General features: G+C 37.8%; 1 protein-coding gene across 2 annotated transcripts in view; it reads right to left on the bottom strand.

Moving 5' to 3' along the window:
- The window catches only part of PLPP1 (phospholipid phosphatase 1), a 97,344-nt gene that overhangs the window by 57,622 nt on the left and 13,591 nt on the right, over nucleotides 1–26,131 (bottom strand). Inside the window, exon 2 of one of the 2 annotated variants that reach the window (XM_080803308.1) lies at nucleotides 1,278–1,432. The exons of the other annotated variant lie outside the window; for it this stretch is intronic. Within the exon in view, the coding sequence (XP_080659434.1) occupies nucleotides 1,278–1,432 (155 nt within the window). The remainder of the gene's footprint in view (nucleotides 1–1,277; nucleotides 1,433–26,131) is intronic. 2 annotated transcript variants of the gene reach the window in all.

Here is a 26,131-nt window from a genome sequence, read left to right as displayed (position 1 = left end):
TAAGTGTCAGTACTATATGCTTTGCTGCACACAGTTTCATCAGTCTGAAGGCTAAAGCAAAAGTTACCAGTTATGGTAGAATTTACTTTTTAGGGAAAAATTAATTACCTCCATAAACTAAATCCCAGATTTTTCTCCTTTTTAATGTTATAAAAGTAGTTATGATCAAGTTAGAATATGTAGAAAATATATGGAAATGTTTACTCTATCTTGATATATCACAAAACCCAGCCCCCTTTACCTTCATAATATAGTGCTAAACACCATCCAGAAACAAACAAACAAAACAAAACAACCTGCTAGCCAAAAAGAAAAAAAGAACTCAGATATGAAATGGAAAACTAAAGAACTAGTTATTATTCTTAGCCACATCAGGGCAAAATAAACAAAGAGAAGCTAGCCTGTCCTATTATGGAAATAAGGCTGCTGTGTCTGCTACGAAAAAAATTTTTAAGTCAACTATTTAGCAAAGCCAACTGCCAAAAGATAACTGGTCAAAGGAGAAATACAGCATCATCACTGGATGCAATCCCAAGACAGTCAAGGAGGTAAATCTTTGCTCCTTCTCTTCTATTTCCAACTCACATAAAGAGAAACAGGATAGGATAAGATTCAGTAATCACAGGCAAAGATAAAGAAAGTAATCACAAAATCTCAAGGACCAATCTTAAACCTAATTTGTGAAACTTAACCTAGAAGGAAAGTTTCCAGCTATTTAAAAAAATGAAAACAAATATTATCCTGTAAACAGATGAATTATCTAAAGATCAGCACAACTTAGAGAATAGTAAGTTTTGATGTATTCTGAGGATTTTATTTTGCATATGTATTTATATTCTTTCTGCTGAGTTGTCTTCTCAATTTTAATGAATAAATCTATCTCCTTTTTTATGGTTTCAATATTCACTTAAATATGATAAAATAAGCATAATCTTAGTTTCAGCTCTGCCATAAAATAGCTTGACCAAGTGTCTGGGCCTAACTTTCTTCACTTACATACAGAAAGGTATTGGTCCAAATGACTTAAATGAACCCCTCTATTGTAAATTAATCATTCTATAGTTCTTCATGAGGACTTCGAGTTATTTTGGGTAACATTCCCCTTTAACTGAAGTAACACTGTCCCTAGATGAAAACAGTGGGTATATTCCCCCAGTCATTCACCACATCAACACTGGTGAAGACAGTACTACAGACTTACTTCCACCCCAACTCCATCACTTCAACCATCCTCCAACACAATAAACGCATCACTACCTACTTATTTATTTACTTACAGAGGAAATGGGTAAACCAAGCCCCACTACGGAGAGGACAGTGGTTGTGATGGTACTGTCATGGTACGGATACTGGATGCTGTTGTCTTTACAGAAAAAGCCTCTCTGAAATGGACTTATTTGGCCCAAATTTAGAACAGCCATAGGCATGGAAGCTGTTGGGGAAGGGAAAAAAGATACACATGGTTAAATTCAATTCACTTCATTATGAAGTAAACTCTACTGAATGGGATGCAAATTTTAACCATATTTGGTCCTTTCTGAAAAGGATCAATATTCCAAAATACCCAAGAGTAGAGATAAAGGAAACCATGCAGCATTAGCTTGTCCATATCAGCCCCACCCTTATCAACTATAAATTCTCTTGCTTGCGTTGACCTCTGATTTTAAAGACAATCAATAAAAGAAATACCCAGAGAAGGGAGCAAAATTGGCCCATAGAACAATAAAGCTGAAAAAACAGGAGGCTTTCTATTTTACATTTTGTAACTAGTTTATTTTTAATCAAATTGATTGACATTTTAAATATGTTTTAAAAAAAGTGAAAACTATAAATACATTTAGTTATCAATAATATCATAACAGCCAGAAATACTCTGGGGGGGGATAGAAACCTTTGTTTCACATCAAAAAGCAAATTAATAGGGTTAGGGAAAAATAGAAACCATAAGTGTATTTGATAATAAAAACAGAAAGAAACTAGCCTTTTTTTCCCAAAGATAAATTTAAAATGATTAGCCCTGCAAGACTCGAAATCACTTGAGCCAATTATACAGGAATAATATCCATTTCAAATTTTTCACCTAAGTAAAGTGAAGGACCAAAGAGAAGTTAAATAACTTAAATGAGTAGCTTTGTAGTATGTTGAAATTTACTATGTTTTTATGCTTTGTTTTATACAATTCAAATACTCTCGCCTCTACTCACTATATGTTCAGACTAGGTTAGGCCACACAAAGGGAGACAAACTAGTATAAAACTGACACTAGGTTCAAGAGTCTAAACCTTATGTGTAGAAACAGAATGTATATTGCAGGAAATTGTTTAAAATATAATACCAAGATAGCTATGGGGGGGGAGGGGTGATGAAATTGTTCTATATCTCGACTGTGACGGTTACCCATAACTCTAAGCATTTGTCAAAACTCACAGAATGTACATCAAAATAAGTGAAATTTTACACTATGTAAATTTACAAAGAAATACCATAAAAAAGACATTAAGTGTGTCTAATTTCTAAAATGATATAAAAGGTCCTATAGGAACTCAGAGGTCAACGTGAACTAGAGTAATTAGAAAAGACTATTTTTAAAAAGGCAACTGAGTTGAACCTGTAATAGCAGGTAAACCACAGGCAATAGGGAGGGGCTCAGGGAGAGCATTTAGTGGTTCAAAAAAGCAAGGTCAGCATGAGGCCGCACTAACAAGAGCACAGAGGGAATGAGCAAGGGGTTTTCAAGGTACGTAACATTTTAGAGCCATCCTGTACTGCGTGCTCACACATGCCAGACACTGGGCTACACAGATTAACTCCATTCTTACTTATAACCCCGCAGGTACTACCACTTCTCCCATTTGTCACATAAAGTTATTATGAGGCTTAGACAAATGTGGACCCTTGCTGAAACGAATAAGGAGTAAAACCAGGATTCCAGTTCAGGCTGTTTCCACTGTCATTGTATATGTGGCCTCCCATGGAGGCAAGTGATCTGGATAAATTAAGACATGAGAACTGTGACAAGAAGATAGGAGGTGGGAGACTGATGATTTGAAAAAGTTTGTTCAGTATAAAATACATATTATGTTCATAATGAAAACTCAAAGTTAATGGAACAAAATGTTCTTTGCTATGGATAACTCTCAATTCTTCAATTCTGTGGTTTTTGTTTTTTGGTTTTTTTTTTGTTTGTTTTAAGATTTTATTTATTTGACATAGAGAGACAGCCAAAGAGGGAACACAAGCAAGGGAGGTGGGAGAGGGAGAAGCAGGCTTCCCGCTGAGCAGGGAGCCCGATGCGGGGCTCGAACCCAGGACCCTGGGATCATGACCTGAGCTGAAGGCAGACGCTTAACGACTGAGCCACCCAGACACCCAATTCTGTGGTTTTTAATGGGAAGAAGACAGCTTGAGATTTTCGCATTTGGTAAAAAAAATTACATATTTACAATACTGGCCTAAAAAAGGGCTTTTCCTATAGGAAATTAAATATCACTGCTCTCTTTGCTCAGTCAGGATCAGCAACAGGGTAAGATAGGGGAAGCTAGAAATTAACTTAAAAAAAAAAAAAGTAGAAAGGAGACCATTTCATATAGCCTTGAAATAATTCAGTAATTAGCTGATAAGTAGTGTGTTAATAGTGAAAACAGAAGAAAATGCACAAAGGAGTGTTCTGAATACAGAAATGATTTAACTTCATGCCTAACTACAAGTGCTAAGGCAGACCTGAAGAGGACACTTCAGGGTTTGGCAAGAAAGAGAATGGTGGGCCCACTGACAGAAATGTGAAGCTGTGAGTGGGACACGGTTTATGTTGGAAGAAAATTAGTTTAGTATTGAGAATATTGCCTTTGGGGTGATCTGGTAACTTCTTAAATGCTCAGCCTCATCTCTGACTCTTCTCCATGCAGCCCTTAAGATTCCAATCACACTGAATCATTTGCTGTTGCCTTTCCATGTTATGTTTTCAAAACCCTGGGTGGCTTTATTTACATTCAGCCTTCTACTGGGGATACCTGCCCTCTCATTTCCCTTCAGTCCAAGGCAGGCATGCCCTGTGTATTGGTCCAGTGGCAAATTATACACACATCTATCACACTATATTTGATATTGCCTATGACATTCTATCACCAACTTGAAGGCAAAGACTATCATTCTCACATTCTTTACACGAGGCACACACACACAGTGGGCTCTGAATAAAAATACACTAAACGGCTATAATGGGAAACAATCAGAAATAGAAAGAGATACCCCAGATATTGGCATTAGAGGTGGTAACTTAAGCCAGGAGAATGCAACAGATCAGAAACAGCCTAAAATCAAAACTAACAGAGATAAAACAATCAGCTAATGACTAAATATCCATAATGAAATCATGGACAGACTGTAGGAAAAAAGGAAGAGAGGATGACTACATGCTCTAGAGGGCAAGGGTTGTGTCCATTTTGTTCAGCAGCACACAATGGCCATTCTTGCAAAAGAATGAACAATAGAGAAGTAGGGCAATGTCGTGATACAAAAACCAAGAGAAATAGCTTAGAGTAACAATCAGTATCTGGGCAAAGGTAGGATGCGAATACTAAGACATCAAAGAATGTGAGAACTGAGTAGTCTCTGAGGTCTGAGGAAAAAGGGATCTTTGGATAACCACCCTTTTATTATAATATTATGCCACCTCCACTAACAGAGCAATATCTTTATGAAGAAACTTAAATAATGAACTTCAATACTGGGTTGTCATTGTCTAAGCATGAATATCTTTCTTCTAGTTAAATATATTACAATTATTTCCTTTATTACTCATATATTACACACACACACACACACACACACACACATACACGTACATTCCTATGAACTGAATTCTGTGGCCCCCAGAATTCTTATTTTGAAGCTCTAACCTCCAATTTTTTCATATTTGGAGGCAGGTCTTTTAGTAGGTAATTAGGGTTAAATGAGGTCATAAATCTATTAACTTAATCCAATAGGACTGGTCTCATAAGAAGAAGAAAATAAAGACATCTCTCTCTCCCTCCATGTACATGCACCAAGAAAAGGGCATGACAGGACACAGGAAAATGCAGCCATCTATAGGCCAGGAAGAGGGTCCTCACCTGAACCCAAGCGTGCTGGCATCCCGATATCAGAATTCTAGCCTCCAAAACTGTGAAAAGATAAACTTCTAAAGTTTTTTTGTGTTTTTTTGGCTTTTTTTTTGTTTTTTTTTAAGATTTTATTTATTTATTTGAGAGAGAGACAGGGAGAGAGAGCATGAGAGGGGAGAAGGTCAGAGGAAAAGCAGACTCCCCATGAAGCAGGGAGCCCAATGCAGGACTCGATCCCAGGACCCTGGGATCACGACCTAAGCCGAAGGCAGTCGCTTAACCAACTGAGCCACCCAGGCGCCCTAAACTTCTAATGTTTAAGCCACCCAGTCTACACCATAATGTCAGAGCAGCCCAAGAAGACTAGGACAGATAGATAAACACACACACACACACACACACACACACACACACACACACACACACACGGGCAAATCTAACCTCCCCCTCAAGAATAAACAAACACCTCTATTTTAAATCTAACCTCCCCCTCAAGAATAAACAAACACCTCTATTTTAAAAAGCAACGGAATGGGGAAGCTGGGTGATGGACACTAGGGAAGGTCTGTGTTGTGGTAAGCGCTATGTATTGTCTAAGACTAATGAATCACAGACCTGTATCCCTGAAACAAATAATACATTATATGCTAATAATTTAAAAAAGGAAAAAAGGCAATGGAATATTCTCTGCTATAGAGATTATTTTCAACAGTAATTTGGGGGGATAGTAATGGAGAGTACTGTGTCTAAGTATTATGGGAAGATGCTTCTCGAAATAAACCATTTCATGAAAAAGGTACATCATTACATAAAGGATATAGAAATATTTTGACCCAAATCATAATTCTAGGAGTTTTTTCTAAATTTAAATATTTCCATATGAGAAGTCGCTTTTTAAAAGTTCTTGCTAAACATCTTTCAGTCTTCTAAACACACTTGTTAGCTATAGTATGTCTGCTCTTAGTGCATGCCTTCTAAGATATACAGAGGAAGATAAATAAATGAATACCTCAACAGATAGATATGCTTCCTATATTCTCTTTCAATAAAGCGATAATTGAAATCTCTCCCATATTATAGTACATACATCCTTAAAGACATGGTATTACAAAATATTCCAAAATTCCAAAAGGATAAATGGAATCACTCTCAAACACATTTTAAAGAGAAACTAATGTCAATTTTTAGTATGTAGAAGCACCAGGTTTTTCAGGTCTCTTTGCAAGGGGACTTGGCACAAAGCTGTAGCAAACCAGTTGCTGCAGTTGCACCACCCTGTCTTCAGCTTCGGGATGTTTCTCATGGCCAGAAATGCTCTTAGTCGTCTCCAAGATCAAAGCATGCAGTAAGGGATGCCTGGATGGCTCAGTCAGTTAAGCATCTGCCTTTGGCTCAGGTCACCATCCCAGGGCCCTTGGGATGGAGGCCCACAATGGGCTCTCTGCCCGGTGGGAAGTCAGCTTCTCCCTCTGCCTCCCGCTCCTGTTTATGCGCATGCCCTCCGGCTCACGCGCACACGTGTGTGTGTGTGTGTGTGTGTGTGTGTGTGTGTCTCTCTCTCTCTGACAAATAAATCTTAAAACAAAGCATGCAGCAAGCAACAGCAACACAGAACCACCAGAAAAAGACACATGATTTCCATGACAAATATGGTAATGCTGTATTAGCCAGTGGAGCTACTTTCTGTGTTGCTGTACGTGCATACATAGCAACGCAAACTGGAACAGAATGGATCTTGTCCCCTGTTGGCAGCGTCACCCCAAAGGAATGGAGAGATCAGTAATCATCCCAGCTGGTATAATATTGAACGGTTTCAAAACAAATTCACAACTGATGCCAAGTAAAAGCACAGTGCACCCATTAAAATATGGCATGACTGAAAAAATAAAGCACATCTGAAACCTAAAAAAAAAAAAAAAAAGTTGAAGCAACAATTTTTAAAAAGTGCTAAATTTACTTCATGAGAACAAAATAAAAATCTAGACATTATTAAAGTGATTAAATGGGCTTCAGTACCTACTACCTCCCCTGTTTTCTCAAAAGATCCAATTTCAGGGGCGCCTGGGTGGCTCAGTGGGTTAAGCCTCTGCCTTCGGCTCAGGTCATGGTCTCAGGGTCCTGGGATCAAGCCCCACATCGGGCTCTCTGCTCAGCAGAGAGCCTGCTTCCCCCTCTCTCTCTGCCTGCCTCTCCACTTACTTGTGATCTCTGTCAAATAAATAAAAAATATTTTTAAAAAAAAATTAAAAAAAAAAAGATCCTATTTCAGACATCTAAGTAAGTATTATGCCATCCAGGGAAATTCAAATGTCCATTCTCTTGAAAATCCCCCTTCTTATTCATTCAGACATTTCAATTCCTATTATATTGCAACCACAGTGCCAGGAAAAAAGACTGGAAGGGAGACAAATGAATAAGAGTTCACCAAAAAATGTTTAATAAAAGAGATAGATAGTGCTACAGGAAAGTAACAGCTATAATTACAAGCAAAAGTGAAGCTTAGAGTATTGAGACAATGCAGCAATCAGGACCCCAGCAGGAAACAGCACCCTTAAATGGAGTAATTTAAGAACCGCTTAATAAAGGACTATTTACAAGGTATGGAAGACGGTCAGAGTCAACGGACAGTGCAACCTCCTGAAGCTGCCACCCCTAAGCCTTAAAAGTACAAAGAGGAGAGGTTCATGAGAACTGTGACCTCTGGGAAAGCCAACAACACATGAAGTGGCAGAAGAAGCCAAAAAAATAAACACAGCAACCCTACTCTCCTCCTGCCAATGTTTCCCATTGTCCAAGCACATCTAGAACTCAAAGGGCAAGGTCAGCCTCCTGGCACTGAGGGCAGAGTAGGCAATGATGAGAACCGATCCACAGAAAGAAATGGAATATATCCAGAGCCACATATCAGAACAAGGTAAAACCAGTTAGGGTCTCACCATGGAATAGATAATAAATAAAAGTGGATAACTGTGGAAAGCCTCATCAATGAACTATTTACAGAATCTGTACTAAAACTATATATTAGGAACTTTAAATTTTATTCTGTGGGTAAAGGAGACACACAATCCAATCTGTACTTTAGCAGGGGGGAAAACTCTGAGAAGAGCCATATAAAGGAAAAAGCAGTATAAAGTTAGAATAGAGGGAAAGTCCAGAGCCAAGAAATACAGTGTATTTCTTGTATGTGTATGAGAGATGCTGAGGGCCTGAAATAGAGAAGCAACAGCTGGAATAGAAGAAACAGATTCTAAATATGTTTAGAAGAGAACTTTAGGCCATGTCTCTTGAAACATATACATGGATAGGTGTCTTTCTCTTACATACATCTACCTACATACATTCAGTCTTCGGTATCTCTCCAGAATATATTTTCCACTTTTCCTTTGAGTAGATGACTGTTAGCATTCCTCCCACAATCCTGCTTACAATAAGCACTTTAAGGAATTTATTTGTTGAATAAATAAATGAACAAATGAATAAACAAGTGAGCAAAAGTCTCTGAGGCACATAAAACCTTTGTGTAACCATAAACTCAGGTTTTCAAATGTTTTAAGTAACTTGAGTCTTTTGGAAAGAAACATTTAAACAAATAAATCAAGAAAAGACACAAAAACAAAAACAGAAAACGGATTATCAATCTGAAGTTCAAGAACATGCTAGGGAAGCACTTCCAATTCTATGTTCTAACAACTATTTCTCAAGCATGTTTTCCACTAGGCACGCAAAGTGTTGACATATAAAGATAAACAGGCTGATATACCCATGTTGACTGCTACAAGAAATTTATAGTTCTACAAATGCCTGGAATCCTGAGGGCAATGCCTGTACACAGAAAGCTTCAGATTTGGCTATTGTGGAAGCCCTTCTCCTGGCAGCACCCCTTACTCTTTCCTTAGGGAGTAAAGAAGTTGGGGCCCCAAACCAATCCTCTTTACTGATTCCCCCAAAACAGAGGCCCACAACTTCCCTGCCAAAAAGCATAAGGATTAGATGTGAAAAGAGAGGACAGAAAGTATAAAGCATTAATACTTCAAGACAGGACTTTACAAATAATTAACAATCAGATCCAGATCCATCTTTTCCTAGGCTCTTGTCTAGAACCACTAGAAACAATCAGATCTGAAACTTAATCACAAAGCACACATTTACCTACCTACTCGTAACAGTAGTATTGGATTTCCAGTCTCAGCACCTGCCTCTAAACATCTTCAGAGTTAGCAAAGAACTTTGTTCAAGATTCCCACATAAAATGTTTTCACATACTGTACAACTCTATAGTACATACTATACTGTGCACTCTCAGTAAAAAGGATAAGCCATAATGTGGTGTCTTATTCACCAATAAAAAATATTTGCTCTTACCAGAAATACCTAAAATAATCAGCAGCCTATCTCACAACACTCTTAAATAGCCATCCTGCTGGTCTTGCAGCCATTTATAAACCCAAATCACAAAACACAAACATCCTCAGAAGAAAGATTTCCTTTATAGTGAAAAGATTAATATTATGGTTGTGGATTTTTACTGTGAATCCTTATAGGTTTCACTACTCAAAAAACAATCGTCTTCCACGGCCCTTCTCATATATGTCCAAGACGAACAAAAACTAACATGTATTGAACAACTATTATAGGTCACCATCACCATCATGCTAAGGCACATACAGGTGTATGTTATCTTCATATAAAAACATATTGGGGAGCCTAGGTGGTATGCGTCTGGCTCTTGATTTCAGTTCAGGTCCTGATCTCAGGATTGTAGGATCGAACCCCGCATCAGGCTCTGCACGTAGAGCAGTCTGCTTAAGAGTCTCTCTCCCTCTTCCTTTGCCTCACACTCGCTTGCTCTCAAATAAATAAATAAATCTTTTTAAAAAAAACTGTACTTATTCTTCAGACTTACTACCATAAAATCTGGAAAAAATTTTAAAATCTAATGAACGAGTATGGATCATATACATAGAAATATGTCCGATATATTGTTAAGTAATCAAAATAATCTATACAAACACTATATTCAGTATAATTTCACTTACATAAAACAAATTATGTGTTTATATCTAAATTGTCATCAGAAAGCCTAGAATATATCACCAACTTTTAAGCAGTTATGTCCAGTGATGGTATTCATACAAATCAGGAAGAAAACTGATTTCCTACTGTATATACTTCCATGTTTGAATATTTTACAATGAAACAAAAGGCCAAAATAACTAATTTTGAAATTTAAAAAATACTTTATCACAATGAAGAAGTTTTTCATTGTGTTTCCTGAAATGCTATACATGCAACCTACCTGAAAAAGGGGAAATATATTGTTTGAATCCAGGACAAAGCAAAAGCCTATTTTACTCTCCTGTTTAAAACAAAAAACAAAGCAGTAAAAATCATCCCTTCACTTTTTAACCTGACTTACAGGATCATAAAGAAGTACACTTACAATGAAATAATTACTTTGGGGATGTCTGCTCTCATAATTTTTGAAAGCTATGCTGATCTATCACATATTAAGTAGATAAATCAAAACTCTATATCTAGGGGCACCTGGGTGGCTCAGTGGGTTAAGCCTCTGCCTTTGGCTCAGGTCATGATCTCAGGGTCCTGGGATCAAGCCCCCAATCGGGCTCTCTGCTCAGTGGGGAGCCTGCTTCCCCCTCTCTCTCTGCCTGCCTCTCTGCCTACATGTGATTTCTGTCAAATAAATAAATAAAATCTTTAAAAAACAAAAACAAAACACTTATTTTAGTCACCACTTGAAAAAAATCTTACAAAATGGCCAGACAAATCATTCTAAAAGGGTGACACTGCCTTTTTAATTACCTAACAAGAAATAAAGATCTTCCTCATCTTATGATGGCGTTCTCTCCTAATAAACCCTTAAGTTGAAAATATTTTAAGTCAAAAATCCATTAATAAACCTCAACAACTGGGGGCGCCTGGGTGGCTCAGTTGGTTAAGCAACTGCTTTTGGCTCTGGTCATGATTCCAGGTCCTGGGATCGAGCCCCGAATCAGGCTCCCCGCTCAGCAGAGAGCCTGCTTCTCTCTCTCCCTCTGCCTGCTACTCTGCTTACTTGTGCTCTCTATCTCTCTGTCAAATAAATAAATAAAATCTTAAAAAAATAAATAAACCTCAACAACTGGACATCATAACTTAGCCTAGCCTACCTTAAACATGCTAAGAATGCTTAGATTGGCCCTATTTGGTCAAAATCACCTAACACAAAACCTATTTTACAGTAGTGCTGAATATCTCCTCCAAGTTATTGAATACAGTGCTGGAAGTAAAAAACCAAATAGCTGTATGGGCACAGAATGGTTTCAAGTGTATCAGTCATTTACCCTTGTGATTCCATGGCTTATTGGGAGCTGCAGCTCACTGCAACTGTCCAGCATCACAAGAGAGGCCTGTACCACATATCACCAGCCCAGGAAAAGAACCAAATTCAAAACTCAAAGTACAATTCCTACTGAATGCCTAAATACCTATTGCTTTCCCACCATCAGAAAGTCAAAAAACTGTTAAGTGGAACCACTGTAAATTGGGGGCTATCTGTATTACTATAGAGAGCCTTTCAAGTTTTTTTAATTCTCAAAATTGATCGCCTATTAATATAAACCAGAGTTAATCTGATGGAGGAGAGAGAAAAGAAACAATTTCATTTAAGGCAGTGATGTCCAAAAGAAGTTTCTATAATCACAAAAATGTCCAATACAATATGCTATCCAATACAGTAGTCACCTAGCTTCACGTAGCTATATGAGAATGAAAGACTGACTTCTCAATTTTACTTAAATTTTAATTAATTTCATCATAATAGCTATATATAGCAAGAGACTCCCATACTGGATAATGCAGATTTAGGGGGTTAAAAATTAACAGGTTAAGAGCCATCAAGTTTCTAAATTGTATTAACACTTCAAATACAGCAAAACTAATTATGATTCCAAAAACTTAAGAGGAAATAATTATGAAATACTTCAATAAACGTAGGTTTTATTGTGAGGCAGTGTTCAAAATGAAATTCTTTCACATGCATCCTTTGGCTGCCTTCCTTTAAAGAAACTATCCCTACTGCAGCCCCCAAATTTTAGAATCCTAAGCTGGCTTCTCTCTCCAAACAATTACCCTTTCTGAAGGGGGAAGCAAGAAATCCAGACAAGATGGTCTTGGATACCTTCCTACCCCCCTCATCAACCTCAGATCTCCCCTACTCTACTGCCCTGGGTTAAGTTTCTTTATCTCTAACCCAGCAGGGCACCTTCCTGTCTCCTGGGCACAAAGCTCACCTTTCTTTAGCACTCCATCTTCACAACTACTTCCTCTCAGAATTAATCCTATCGTTAGTAGAAGCCACAAACACATGAATTATCTGTATAAAAATACAAAATCTTAAGTCTTTGTTTAGTGGTGACTTACACCAAGTATCACAGTATTTATGCTTATGAAATATCTAGTTTTAAATTTCCCCTCAAGAAAAGATAAATTCTGGGGCACCCGGGTGGCTCAGTGGGTTAACACCTCTGCCTTGGGCTCAGGTCATGATCCTGGGGTCCTGGAATTGAGCCCCACATTGGGCTCTCTGCTTGGCGGGGAGCCTGCTTCCCTTCCTCTCTCTCTGCCTGCCTCTCTGCCTACTTGCGATCTCTGTCTGTCAAATAAATAAATAAAATCTTAAAAAAAAAAAAAAAGAAAGAAAGAAAAGAAAAGCTAAATTCTGTTCTTAGCATACCACTGGGTCATCTGCCTCTAACCTGAGGAATCATAAAGAACACACAACACTTTCAAGTGGGTTGCAGTCATTAATGTGAAAGCAGGAAAAAACATAATTCTTTCCTGGTAGGCTTCTCAAGTTATCTCACATGGTAAAGTCTCTAACGTCTCTAAAGTCTTGGGGTTCAGGGACCCCTTTAAAATTCTAATGAAACTATGGGCCCTCGTATCAAAAACATAAGAATTTTTGCCACACAATTTCATAACCTATACACACACACCCCAACAAATAGTCATCTACAGACACTTTAAACTTCAGTTTAAAAGTTTAAGAAATAAGGGTGCCTGGGTGGCTCAGCAAGTTAAGCATCTAACTTAATTTTGGCTGAGGTCATGACCTCAGGGTTGTGAGATCAAGCCGAGCATGCAGCTTACTTAGGATTCTCTCTCTCTCTCCCTTTCTGTCCCTCCCCAACTGTCTAATAAAAAACATGATTAATTAATCATAATGGCAAAATATAATAAAAATAATTAATGTAAAAAATAAAATAAAATTTAGAAAACAAAACAAAACAAAAGAAAAATACCTGACTAGTAGTCTTCAAAAGTTTCAGTCATGAAAAGCAAGAGAGAGAAATTATCATAGGCTTAAGTAGACTAAAAAGTCAGGATAACAAATGAAATGGGGTATCCAGGATTAGATTCTGGAACAGAAAAAGGACAGTAGTGGGAAAATTGGTGAAGTCTAAATGAAGTCTATAGTTTAGTTAATATATTGTACCGGAGTGAAATTCTCAGTTTTTTCAAATGTACCACAGTTATATAAGATGTTAAAATTAAGGAAAATTAGAGGGTATACAAGAGCACTGTTTACAATGTATGTTACCTAATGTTACAAGAAACTAAAGTTATTCTAAAAAGTTAATTAAAAATAAAGCAAGTGATCAAGTGGAAATACTTTAATATAGTATAGGCAGAATCAATATCAATATTGTATATAAAAACAATCAGATAAATGTAAGTTGAAAAATAAGTAAATGAAAAGTAAATAACCAATTACCTAAAGACAAACATTTAAATCCACTTGCAATAAAAGAGACTTTAAAAACCTGAGATAACATTAAATGTTTATCAAATTTCCAAATATTTTCCTACTCATCACTCTCCAGATACACTGAAGAGATCCATTATGGATACTGTTCAGCCATGTGTACTGGTACAATATTTCTAGGGGAATATTTGATATTCTACATAAAAAATTTAAAATGTAGCTGTCATAAGCAAAAGAGTTAGACTTTTAATTTAAGTAAAATGATGAAAATAATTTATGTACACCTATATAAAGATGTGAGAAACAAGGCATATCCAAAAATAAGGAATTTGTTAAATTATAATAAATTCATACAATAAAAAATTTAAAAAAATAATTAATGTCCTAAAGCCCACAGATGAAAGTGATCAAAAGAAGATGACCTTAAAGAAGATAAGAATTGGGGAACCTGGGTGGCTCAGTGGGTTGAGCTGCTGCCTTTGGCTTGGGTCGTGATCTCAGGGTCCTAGGATCGAGCCCCACATCGGGCTCTCTGCTCAGCAGGGAGCCTGCTTCCCTCTCTCTCTCTCTGCCTACTTGTGATCTCTCTCTGTCAAATGAATAAATAAAATTAAAAAATAAAAAAAAGAAGATAAGAATTAATTCAACTTGACATTCCTACATCTTCCCCTCATTCTCCTTCCCACCTCTGCTCCTTCCATTTGTATCCTTTTCCATCATCTTTCTTTGCTCTCTATATATTGCCTCCTTATCTGGTTATATTATAGAACTAAAGTCATTTTTAATATTAGTTATGCTAATTACAATTTTATGTTTTCTGTCCTAGTTTCAAAAGTAAGATTTTGGGGTGCCTGGGAAGTTCAGTCATTGGGCGTCTGCCTTCCGCTCAGGTCATAATCCCAGGGTCCTGGGATCCAGCCCCACATCGGGCTCCCTGCTTGGTGGGAAGCCTGCTTCTCACTCTCCCACTCCCCCTGCTTCTGTTCCCTCTCTCACTGTGTCTCTCCTTGTCAAATAAATTTAAAAAACCTTAAAAAAAAAAAAAGGCAGAATTTCATTTCTCTAAGGAAAAGAGAAAACATTCGTTCAGTACCTGCTATTTGCCAAGTATTTGTCTATGTATTATCTCCAACAATTCCATGAAAGGGGAAAAAAAAGACAATCCTCTAAAATCTGTAGATTTGAAAACTTAAAAGTCACTAAATTGTAGGTCAAGAAGAATCAAAATGAAAATCACAAAATAGTTTGAAATGAACAACAAAAATATAATAAATCAAAACTTAGAGTATAGAGCTAAAATGCTACACATAGGGGCACCTGGGTGGCTCAGTGGGTTAAGGCTCTGCCTTCGGCTCAGGTCATGATCTCAGAGTCCTGGGATCGAGCCCCACATGGGGCTCTCTGCTCAGCAGGGAGCCAGGGCGCCTGCTTCCCCCTCTCTCTCTGCCTGCCTCTCTGCCTACTTGTGCTCTCTCTCTCTGTGTCAAATAAATAAATAAAAATCTTTAAAAAAAAAAATAAAATAAAATAAAATGCTACACATAAAAATGAAGACCTTTAAGTTTATACATCAGAAAAGAGGAAATAAGCATTCAGTATAATAACTTATTTTTAAATCTCAAGAAAGTGAAAGAATATGGATCAAATATTAATGAAATAGAAAAAGAAGCAAAAATCAGATCAATAAAACTAAATGAGTTTCTACAGGGTAATGAAATGATCACTCTTGTTAAAGTCTTAAGAAAATGAAAGAAAAACACAAATATAGCAAATTATTAAAATGTACTACCTATATCTTTGGGCTAAATCTTACCCGAAACTCAGAAACACTAAGTAACTCACCCAAGAGTACACAGCTTGTGGGAATAGAGTAGGGCAAATAATATTACACGGGTGGTAAGGAGGGAAGCCAGCATTTTAACAAAAAGTTCCTTATCTTTTCACATCATACCACTTCTTTTTTTAGGAAAGGAGTCTAACCACTAGGGTCTCAGTTTCCTTACCTATGAATGACAAAGAAGAATGACATTGTCTCTTAGGTCCCTTTCAGTCAAGTCCATGATTCTATGAGTCTAAGCTGATCTGCACGTATAGACAAATAACTGACTTCCTTTGGTCAGATTGAAAGTGGAATTCCTTTGGATGAGCTAGGCTACATCTTAATCTACTATGTGTGGGCTGACTGAGACATCCTGATGTCTAAGTACACTTTGCTGTAAACTACAGAAGAGAAATGTGAAACCTCAGCAAAACTTAAAACAAAAATAAACAATGAGGGAACTGCTTCTAGGAGCTCATGTTTTACCAAAAAGGGTAATGCATAAAACCTTTATGTAAGAAATATTCTCCCTTTGAAATAAAAAGTCCAGCTTATGTCAATTTAACCACGTTTGTGCATTTTTCTACATATAGTATACTTGAGTCTAACAAGTAAGTCTACAGTTACATTTGTGAAATTTGCTTCTATGAACCCTTTCATTTTCCCCTTTTAGCAATCCTAGGTTAAAAGTAAACAAAAAATTTTTGGCTCTTCACTATTTTGTGCTACCTGAGCAGTTTTTAGAAAATTGCATTCATTCCAAACTTAAGGAATGTTCTTTATTTGGTGTCCAATTCAGTTTGAACAAAATACATTTGCGGGGTGGGGGGATATAGTATTTTTCTTGCTTTCTTTGGAAACAGGTGTTACATATTCTCTACAGAATCACAGGAGAAATCCTCCTGTTAGTTGACAAGAATTATGTGTTATTTCTGAATAGAAAGAGTCTTCCTCTCCTCCTTTATAAAGGATCATTAGGTGTCCAAAAGTAAAGAGAATCACTCAAAATTAAACTAGTAAGTTTGTAGATAAGAGAGATGGTTTCCTTTACAGATTCAATGCACTCCTAATTATTATGCCTCTTCAACTGACACAAATGTTTCACATCTAGTACACAGCTAGACACTCACATCTGACACTCAAGAGAGAATGAAGACTAAAGATAAATACCAGAAATGATCAATTATAAAGAGGACAGGGCATGAGATTTTATTTAGATCACTCAGAGAAAGTGACAACGGCCATAATCTTGGAAAGAAAACACAAAGTCAACAAAGCCAACTAATAAGGAATGGAACTTTCAGGAAAATAGGATGAGAACATGAAGGAAAAGATAATGTCAGGGAAAATGAAGGGGCATTTTTAAAAAATTACCAGTAACAGGAGCTGCTTTTTACTTAACTCTCACCCTATATCCTGACAGAATTCTAGGTGTTGCAGCTTTGTAATCCCTCAATAACTTGAAAAGGTAAATATTATTACATAATTTTGAAGATGAAGAAACTTGCCCAAGGCCACAGAGTTGTAGAATTAGGATCTGAACCCAGGCCAATGAGGCCATGAGCCCACTGCGTTCATTTGGTCTTAACAAATGCCACTTACAAGGAAGCTGAACAGAAAAAGAATAGACAAGAGGTCACTGACAGAAGGACTACAGCACCTGAACTGAGAATAGAAAGACTGACGAGATTTAAGGAGTGAAGACTGAGCAGGTAGAGGTGACAAGGGCACCTGGGTGGCTCAGTCAGTTAAGCCAGAAAGGCCTTAACGATGTAAATGAATGGACAGAGCTACAACCAAAGTAGATGGAAGAAATGAAAGCATAGGTAGACAACCAAGACCATCAAGAACAGGGTTAGCCAGCATTTTTACAAAAAAATTTATAAGCTTCCTATTTCATTTGTATTGCTACGCAGTGTAGTCAGGACACAAGTCCTCTTTGGGGAAGTCATGTCCAGTTACTAGTACTGACTTCACCCTTTTTCCCTGTTCCCATGCTCCCCCTGGCCCTTTGGCCCTGAAGGAAGAGCATGGCAAAGAATCAAGAGAACTAAAACAGTGTGTGTACCTCTGTGCGTTTGGCACCATACTGAATACTTAACATTAATTTTCACTTCATCCTCATAATACTAGAATAGAAGCTCCATCAGGAATGGATATTTTTGTTTTGTTCACTGATCTATCCCAAGCACCTAAGTCAGTGCTTAAAAGAGGGCAGGCCCTCAACAAGTATTTGATGAATGCACAAAGTCACCTTGTAAAACGGGTATTATTATCCCCATTTTAAAGATGAGAGGATGACTCAGAAAGGATAAGTAACTTAATTAAAGTCATAGATATAATAAGGGTGAAATTAAAAATATTTAACAACTAGTGCTGCACCAGCACTGGCCACTCAGAACAGACACCAGCTGGTGCTAGAAAAGCTGGGTTCTTCAACCTTTCAGTTGAGGATCTTAGAGAGGTCCACAGCGGGGTGGTTGTGGGCTGGAGAAAGGAAAACTCAGATGTGTATTACTGGCTATCAGCTGTGATAATATGTGGTGCATCCAGGTTTCAAATATGTACTTATTTAACTCTAAATCCTTCTAAATGAAGTGGGAAACAGGGGCACCTGGGTGGCACGATCGGTTAAGCATCTGACTCGAGGTTTTGGCTCAGGTTGTGATCCCGTCTCTAAAGATCAAATCCTGCATCGGGCTCCATGCTCATCAAGGAATCTTCTTGAGATTCTCTCTCTCCCTCTTCTTCTGCCCCCTTGCTCATAATCCCTCTCTAATATAAATCTTTTTTAAAAAATGAAGCAGGAAACAGTACCATTTGCTAAAAAAAATCAGACCAAAGGATAACTGAAGGTTTTCATACAGCAGAAAAACATCAAAACAATTGTAATGGAATAAAGAGACTAACACACTCAACAACTGCAATGGGAAATGGAATTAGAAATGCATTAAAGATTGATCACTGAGCTCAATCTGTTGCCAGACAACACAAACACGATGATCCAACTCAAGTAGGGCACTGAGAAATAACAGAAATATGAAAGGGCAAAGCAAAACTATACTGTGAGGATGTTCTGTCCCAGGTAAATATCGTGGATATGTCTCAATAAAAAATAAAAAACCAACACTGGCTCTTGAGCAAGAAAGGGCTTGGTGAAAGCTGTACTGCAGGAGGATGAGTTTGTGTAAGATAGAGGTGGAAGAGTGGAAAGAGCCCTGCACCAGGTAGGAGAGGTGGGCGGCACTGTGTTTGGGTGTGATTCACAGAGATGGTACGTGAAGTATCCGGGGCAAGAGTTCAAGAAACAGAGCACCCTTGGGCTTTTACAGACACCTGCACTCTGGTCACCGGCTTGAACTGACCACAACATCTCTGTGGTTAATGGTTTTACTATAAAAAGTACTTAGTTATCTTGCTGGAGTTTTTCTCGTTTTGTATTTAAATTGGGACAAAGGGGAGAAAAGGAGGTTTCGTAAGTGACATTTACCAAAGAAGGATTTTACTTTTTGTGCTTTTCTGTCAATAATGACCTACAATATACTCAACCTTGCAGTTTCTTAGTTCATCAAGACACACAAAATAAATCTGTGTATATATTTAAACAGCTTTTTTTGAAAAAAGAAATCCAGGACTATAATGGCAGGTTATTTTAATATGGACTCAGATTGCTGCGCGCGCGCGCGCACACGCGCGCACACACACACACACACACACACACACAGAGCCTATTTATTTATACACCAACAAAAATAAAAAGCAAGAAGTTGGTCACCTGTTGTTCCCTGCCCAAAAGACACACAGTGCCAACTGGCCAGGAACATATATTTCTTCCACCCTCTCATGGTAACAGCTGTTCCCTTCCTTTTTCAAGATGGCAAAGGTCACAGTCAGTAGCACACTTTCCATGCAGATTTCTATGTACAAAAGGCAAGGAGATGGCTGACGTAATAGGGTGTGGGGAGACAGCTAATTTTCTTCTATTTTACTTTCTCCTCTGTGCACTTATCAGCAATCTATTTTGGGCTTCTTTGATATTTGAAGCTGTAACTATAATCATTTCTCAGCCAAAAAAAAAAAAAATTCTGTTTACGTGAGACCAGAATTTGGAATGATAAAAGCATTTTGAGAGTTCAAGGTCAAAAACTGTAGCAAAACTGTACAGTAACATTTACATCATTAGTGGTTGCCTCATTAGAAATGCATTATGCTAACTGAAGAAGCCAGACTCAAAAGGCTACATACTGCCTGATTTCATTTATATTACTTTATAGGATAGAGAACCAATCAGTGGTTGCCAGAGATGTAGAACGCGGGAGGATCTGACTACAAAAGAACAGCATGTGGGGATTTGTTTGGGGTAACAGATCAGTTCTGTATCTTGTGTAGTAGTTACATGACTTTAAAGTATAAATTGTCTACGTTCATAGAACTGTATGTCAAAAGAGTGAATTTTACTCGACTTAAGTCTCATTTCACATTTCTCTGTTTCCCACATCTGTTCCAAACCTCTTGCCACACTCTACACAATGACCCCACCATCCACCTAGCTAACATCTACTTGCTACTCTAGCTTCTATTTAGCTACTCCTGACATCTTTCCTTTGATGTGGCAGGGTAAGGTCCTGCATAGAGCTGGGACTTCCTTACCTAACTTGAGTTTACTTCTGGCATTCTGCCAGTTACTAAACTTAAGGGAGCATGGGCAAATTACTTACCTATCTGAGCTGGATTTCCTCATATGGAGAATGCAAAAAAATACTGTTTATATACCTTCCAGAACAGTTGTAAACTAAGAGCTGAGTAATGTGCCTACATAACACAAAGCACATTAAGAGAGCTTAATTGGTACTTATTCCCTATTTTTTCCCCTCTGCCTATTGCCTCTAGTGAAAAAGTACCAAACTTGGAAAATCTATCAACACATACACAAGAAGATTTCATCAAATTATCAACTACATTACTTTAGATAGCTTTCTTCAAAGGCTTGTCAATAGCCAACAAATTTCAGAAAACAACATAGGGTAGTGAATCAAAGGAAAGATTCGTCTTTGAAGATGTTCCTCTTTGAAAAGTTTACTTAGTCATTAAAGAAATTATGACCTATAGGGTTCTATCTAGGTATTATTTAAGCTTTTAAAACCAAGCGTCATGTATCCAGTTGAGAACACCTAGTTAAGCTACTTCTCTGAATATAAATTGAGTCTTCCAGTCTCAGCAATCCCATCCACAAGCTTTGCTTAACCAACAAAGTCTCTCTTATTGTAGTTGGTCAAGAGATAACTTCTCCCACACAGTGGGAAAGCCTATATTCCAAAGAATAACAACTGAGGGGCGCCTGGATGGCTCAGTCGGTTAAGCATCTACCTTTGGCTCAGGTCATGATCCCAAGGTCCCGGGATGGAGCCTCAAGTTGGGATCTCTGCTCAGCAGGGAGTCTGCTTCCCCACCCCCCCGCCGCCTGCCTCTCTGCCTACTTGTGATCACTCTCTGTCAAATAAACAAATAAAATGTTTACTATTATACTGATTCTTTTTTTTTTATTAAAGATTTTTATTTATTCATTTGTCAGAGAGAGTGAACACAGGCAGACAGAGAGGCAGGCAGAGGCAGAGGGAGAAGCAGGCTCCCCACCGAGCAAGGAGCCCGATGCGGGACTCGATCCCAAGACCCCGGGATCATGATCTGAGCCGAAGGCAGCCGCTTAACCAACCGAGCCACCCAGGCATCCCTATTATACTGATTCTTGAATAAAGCTGGCAAACTGATACCTTTTTAAAATTCCTAGAACAGTCATCTTCTAGAAAAATGTATGCATAACTGCCTCTTAAGAGGCACTGTATACTGGTGGTTGGGGGCATATTTTAAAACGTTTCAGGAGATTGCTTTAGTAACAAAAGAAATCAGAATTATTTGATTCCACCATTTTGGTACAAAATTAGTTATCTCAGTGCTCAAAATATGAGTAAGAAATAACTCAGGAGTCAAAATTACAAATCAAAAATTTTCAATAGCCTACTAAATAAATCCAGACCTGAAACCACAAATGCATTTGACAGTTCATGTACCCCTCCCAATAAAAAGTGTATTATATAATATAAACCTTAGAAGTATTTATGTGGATCCATCATGTCTAGTCTGAAATTACACCAACTGGCCAGGGTCCAAAACTAAAAATTATACTAAGATGAGTCTCAGAAGAAAAACATAAAAATGTTTACTTTGGCAGGAAGTCACCAAAGTGGCATATCTAAATTAGTAAGCTTTGTTTAACATACACACACACACACACACACATTTTTTTAAAGGCACACAAACCAAAAAAGTTGGTAAAATTCTTTTCTTAATGGTTATGATTGTTGCAGTAGCAAATCATACATCCGTTTTCCCAAAAATATGTTTGTACTACTCAAGTTAATTTACACAGAAGATAAGCTGAAGAAGCAAGGATTCCCACCAATTATTACTTCAAGGCAAACATACAATGATGAAACTACACAATGAACATCAGCTACCTGGGAAGCAAGAAAAAAGACAGGCAAGTATTAGTTTGTTAAGTGCTTGTTAATACCAGGTACTTTATTTATAAAGATTCTCACTTATTCCTAACAAATCTATTACACAGACCAAATTCTCTCCATCACACAAGGGAAGAAACCGAAGCTCAGCAGGATGAAATAACCATCTGTGTGACCCAAATGAAGAATACATAGCAAAGCAGACTTCTGAAACCAAGTTTACCAGGCTCCACATCCCAAACTCCACCATACTTGGTAATGGTTATTTGGAAAACAAAGGTATGAAGTAACCCATTGTTCTCAGCAAAGAGGGTTCTTCAAGAGGAGTTCAACTATTCCTATACAGGACCATTGATATAAAAATTGTATTCCTAGGGGTTCATGGCTGGCTCAGTAGATACAGAATGCGATTCTTGATCATGAGTTCAATGTACCATATTGGGTGTAAAAACACACATACACTTCGGAATTTTTTTTTTTTTAAATAAAATGTATTCCTATACCTGACAAGATTATTCTTGCCCCATCTGGCATATCATAGGTAACCATGACAACCTATTATTTTAGGCCATTAGTGTGTCAGCTGAGAGCCCTAACTGATCTCCTCACATTCTCAGAAATGATCCTGCTGGCCTGTGCTTGGAATCTTATCTACTATATTCTCCTTTCTCAGTCCAGCATTTTAATTTTCTTTTAAGATTTTTTTTTTTTTAATTTGTCAGAGAGAGAGAGAGAAAGCGAGGCAAAGAGAGCACAAGCAGCGGGAAGGGAGATAGAGGGAGAAGCAGGCTCCCCACTGAGCAAGCCTGATACAGGGCTGGATCCCAGGGATCATGACCAGAGCTGAAGGCAGACGCTTAACTGACTGAGACAACCAGACATCCCCCCAACATTTTAAAGTAATTACCAATACCCACAATTTCCATTTTTTCACCCACTTTTCAGAGCACTCCAATATGGAAATTGCTTTCTTACATGAGATTATCAATGACCTTTTTGTAACAAAATCCAATAGACACTTCTCAGACTTTATCTTACTGGACCTTTCAAGAGAATGCAGACATTGTTACCACTCTCTCCTTGGGGCACTTGGCTTTCCAGGAACATTCTCCAACTTTTAGTGTTCCCTTTCAGTCTTGATGTTCTACATTTCTTTCAACAATCTGAAAGTCTAGTGTTTCTCAAAACTTCATCTTAAACCTTCTCTCCTTCTCACTTTGTAACTCCCATTTGGGATTTCACCAATTCTCATAACTTCAATTACCATTAATATATCAGTGACGCCCTCCCAAAAGTCAGACCATTCCTCTGAGCTCTAGACCCATTGACACTTCCCCTTCAAAATCTCAAAGGCACCTTAAACATAACCAGAACTGGGGCACCTGGGTGGCTCAATCAGTTAAGCATCTGTCTTCGCCTCAGGTCATGATCCCAGAGTCCTGGGATCAAGCCCTGCATTCTCCCTCTCCTCTCGTTCTTCTCGCTCTTGTTCTCTTTCGCTATATTTGTCTCTCCCTCTCTCTCAAATAAATAAATTTTTTAAAAAAATTATCTCTTCCAGTCCCCTCGTCCTATCTCAGATCAGTTTCTCTCCCAGTGCTCCCCAGCTCAGTACTGGCAGGAATCAACATCAATCCATTAAACAAGCCAGAACCTTCAGAACTATCCTATCTCCAACTTCCCACATCCAATATGTCACCAAAACCTTTCCATTTTACCTCCCAGAATTCTCAGATCCATCCGCCTTTCTCCACTGCCACCATTACCTCTTTAGTCTCACTACCATGATCTCACTTGGACTATTTCAACAGCCTTCTTAAAAAATTTTTATGTATTTATTTATTAACATACGATGTATTATTTGTTTCAGGGGTACAGGTCTGTGAATCATCAGTCTTTTACACAATTCACAGCACTCACCATAGCACATACCCTCCCAATGTCCATCACCCAGCCACCCCATTTCTCCCATCCCCCTCCCCTCCAGCAACCCTCAGTTTGTTTGCTAAGATTAAGAGTTTCTTATGGTTTGTCTCCCTCTCCAGTCCCATTTTGTTTCATTTTTCCCTCCCTTTTCCCCATGACCCCACTGCCCTGCTTCTCAATTCCTCTCCCTAAATCCATCCTTTTCCAGCCTTCATCCATCTATTATTCTATCCTATAGCCAAACTCATCATTTTAAAAAAGCTACCTCACATTCTCCTATTCAAAACTCTTTTTATAAGCCCTCATAATACCCATCTCTCTCCTTTATAGCACTTAACTGATTCGTTTTTGTATTTATTTGTATGATTCCATGAATCTCCTCTGCTTAAGAGTGTGGCACACAGGGGCGCCTGGGTGGCTCAGTCAGTTAAGCATCTGCCTTTGGCTCAGGTCAGGACCCAGCCCCAAGTCAGAGTCAGGCTCCCAGCTCAGAGGGGAGTCTGTTTCTCCCTGTCCCTCTGCCCCTCTCCCTGCTAGTATGCTCTCTCTCGCACTCTCTCTCTCAAATAAACAAATAATATGTTAAAAAAAAAAAAGTGTGGCACACAACATGTGAGACAAATACCTGTGGAATAAACAAATGCCTAATATGTAACGCACATAAGCCAAAGAGAATATACCTATAAAGACCCAGTCCTTTTCAGTTAAAGAAACTGAAGCTGTGAATGTTGGTGATTTATCTTAATCATAAGTGAAAGAACTGGAATTCAAACTCAGACCTGTAGGTTTCCAGTGTCCACACACTTAACTTTTTATATATCCCATAAATACAAAAGAATTCTCTAAAAACTTTTATACATTAGTAAAAATAAATGGAAATTATTTCATATCTTGGTAAAACAAATTTTTTAAAATAAAGTTCTGTTGAAACTAAAGTAAAACATTCTAACCTCTTTAAAATGGAATAACAGTCTGTTTCCCTCTTATTTTGCCTAATAGTACTTTGCATAGATAAGATGAATACACAGATATGATTCACACCCTTTATTATAGTAAATATTAATATGTCTGTATGTCATATTACATAAACACCTTCTCCTGAATTATATTTAGATAACTCACTGAAATATGCCTATGGCTAGCCCCTGTATGAACTGTAAGTTTTCATTATTTGTTATATCTGACAGTTCAAAATGTCAAACTCGTCAACTTTTACTACAACTTTGACTTACAAAATACTCAGCCAAGTTACGCTGTCCCCCATCCCAATATTTCATTCTTTTCTTTCTTTTTTTTTTTTTTTAAAGTAAGCTCCATGCCCAGTGTGGAGCCCAAAGAGGGGGCTGGCTTCACTCACAACCCTGAGATCAAGACCTAAACTGAGATCAAGTCAGGCGCTTAGACTGACTGAGCCATGCAGGCGACTCCCACCCCAATAGCTCATTCTTAATCACAAAAAGTCCAAAGACAGGACATATGGGTAACTAACACAGTATTTTTTCAGTAATCTGACTTTTTTCCCTAGTAAATCTTAGATAAAGGTTGAATTAATTGACCAACCTAAAGGATAAGTTCCTTACTTTAGTAATTTTAAATCACTATAAATGTGACCCTTAAATTTTTCCAAATGAAAAATCAGAATCTCCACCACAATCCCTTTACTGGGCAGCAAGCAATCTCAGGCCTTTAGGAAGCACAGCCTCATGATTAATTCTCTCATCCTTTCTATCAAAGAAGCTTCATCCTCTTCTGAACTCCTCTTAGAAGGCAAAAACAGATCATCCAGCAATATTCACTTCCTTCATTTTCCTTGTTTTCTTTTTCCCCACTCTCCTTTTTGACTCCCTTTTTATTAGAAGTAATTTATTTCCGATGAGCACCGGGTGTTACATGCAACATGAACACTACATCTGAAACTAATGATGTACTTACTATATGTTCGCTAACTGAAATTAAATTTAAAAAAATTTTTTAAATAAAGTAAAAAAAGCCCACATCAGTG

Source organism: Martes martes (assembly GCF_963455335.1).
Source record: "Martes martes genome assembly, chromosome: 5".
In the NCBI taxonomy this organism is placed as follows: Eukaryota; Metazoa; Chordata; class Mammalia; order Carnivora; family Mustelidae; genus Martes; species Martes martes.
Note: the sequence above shows the minus strand (reverse complement) of the source record. Positions and strands in the feature narration are given on the sequence as shown.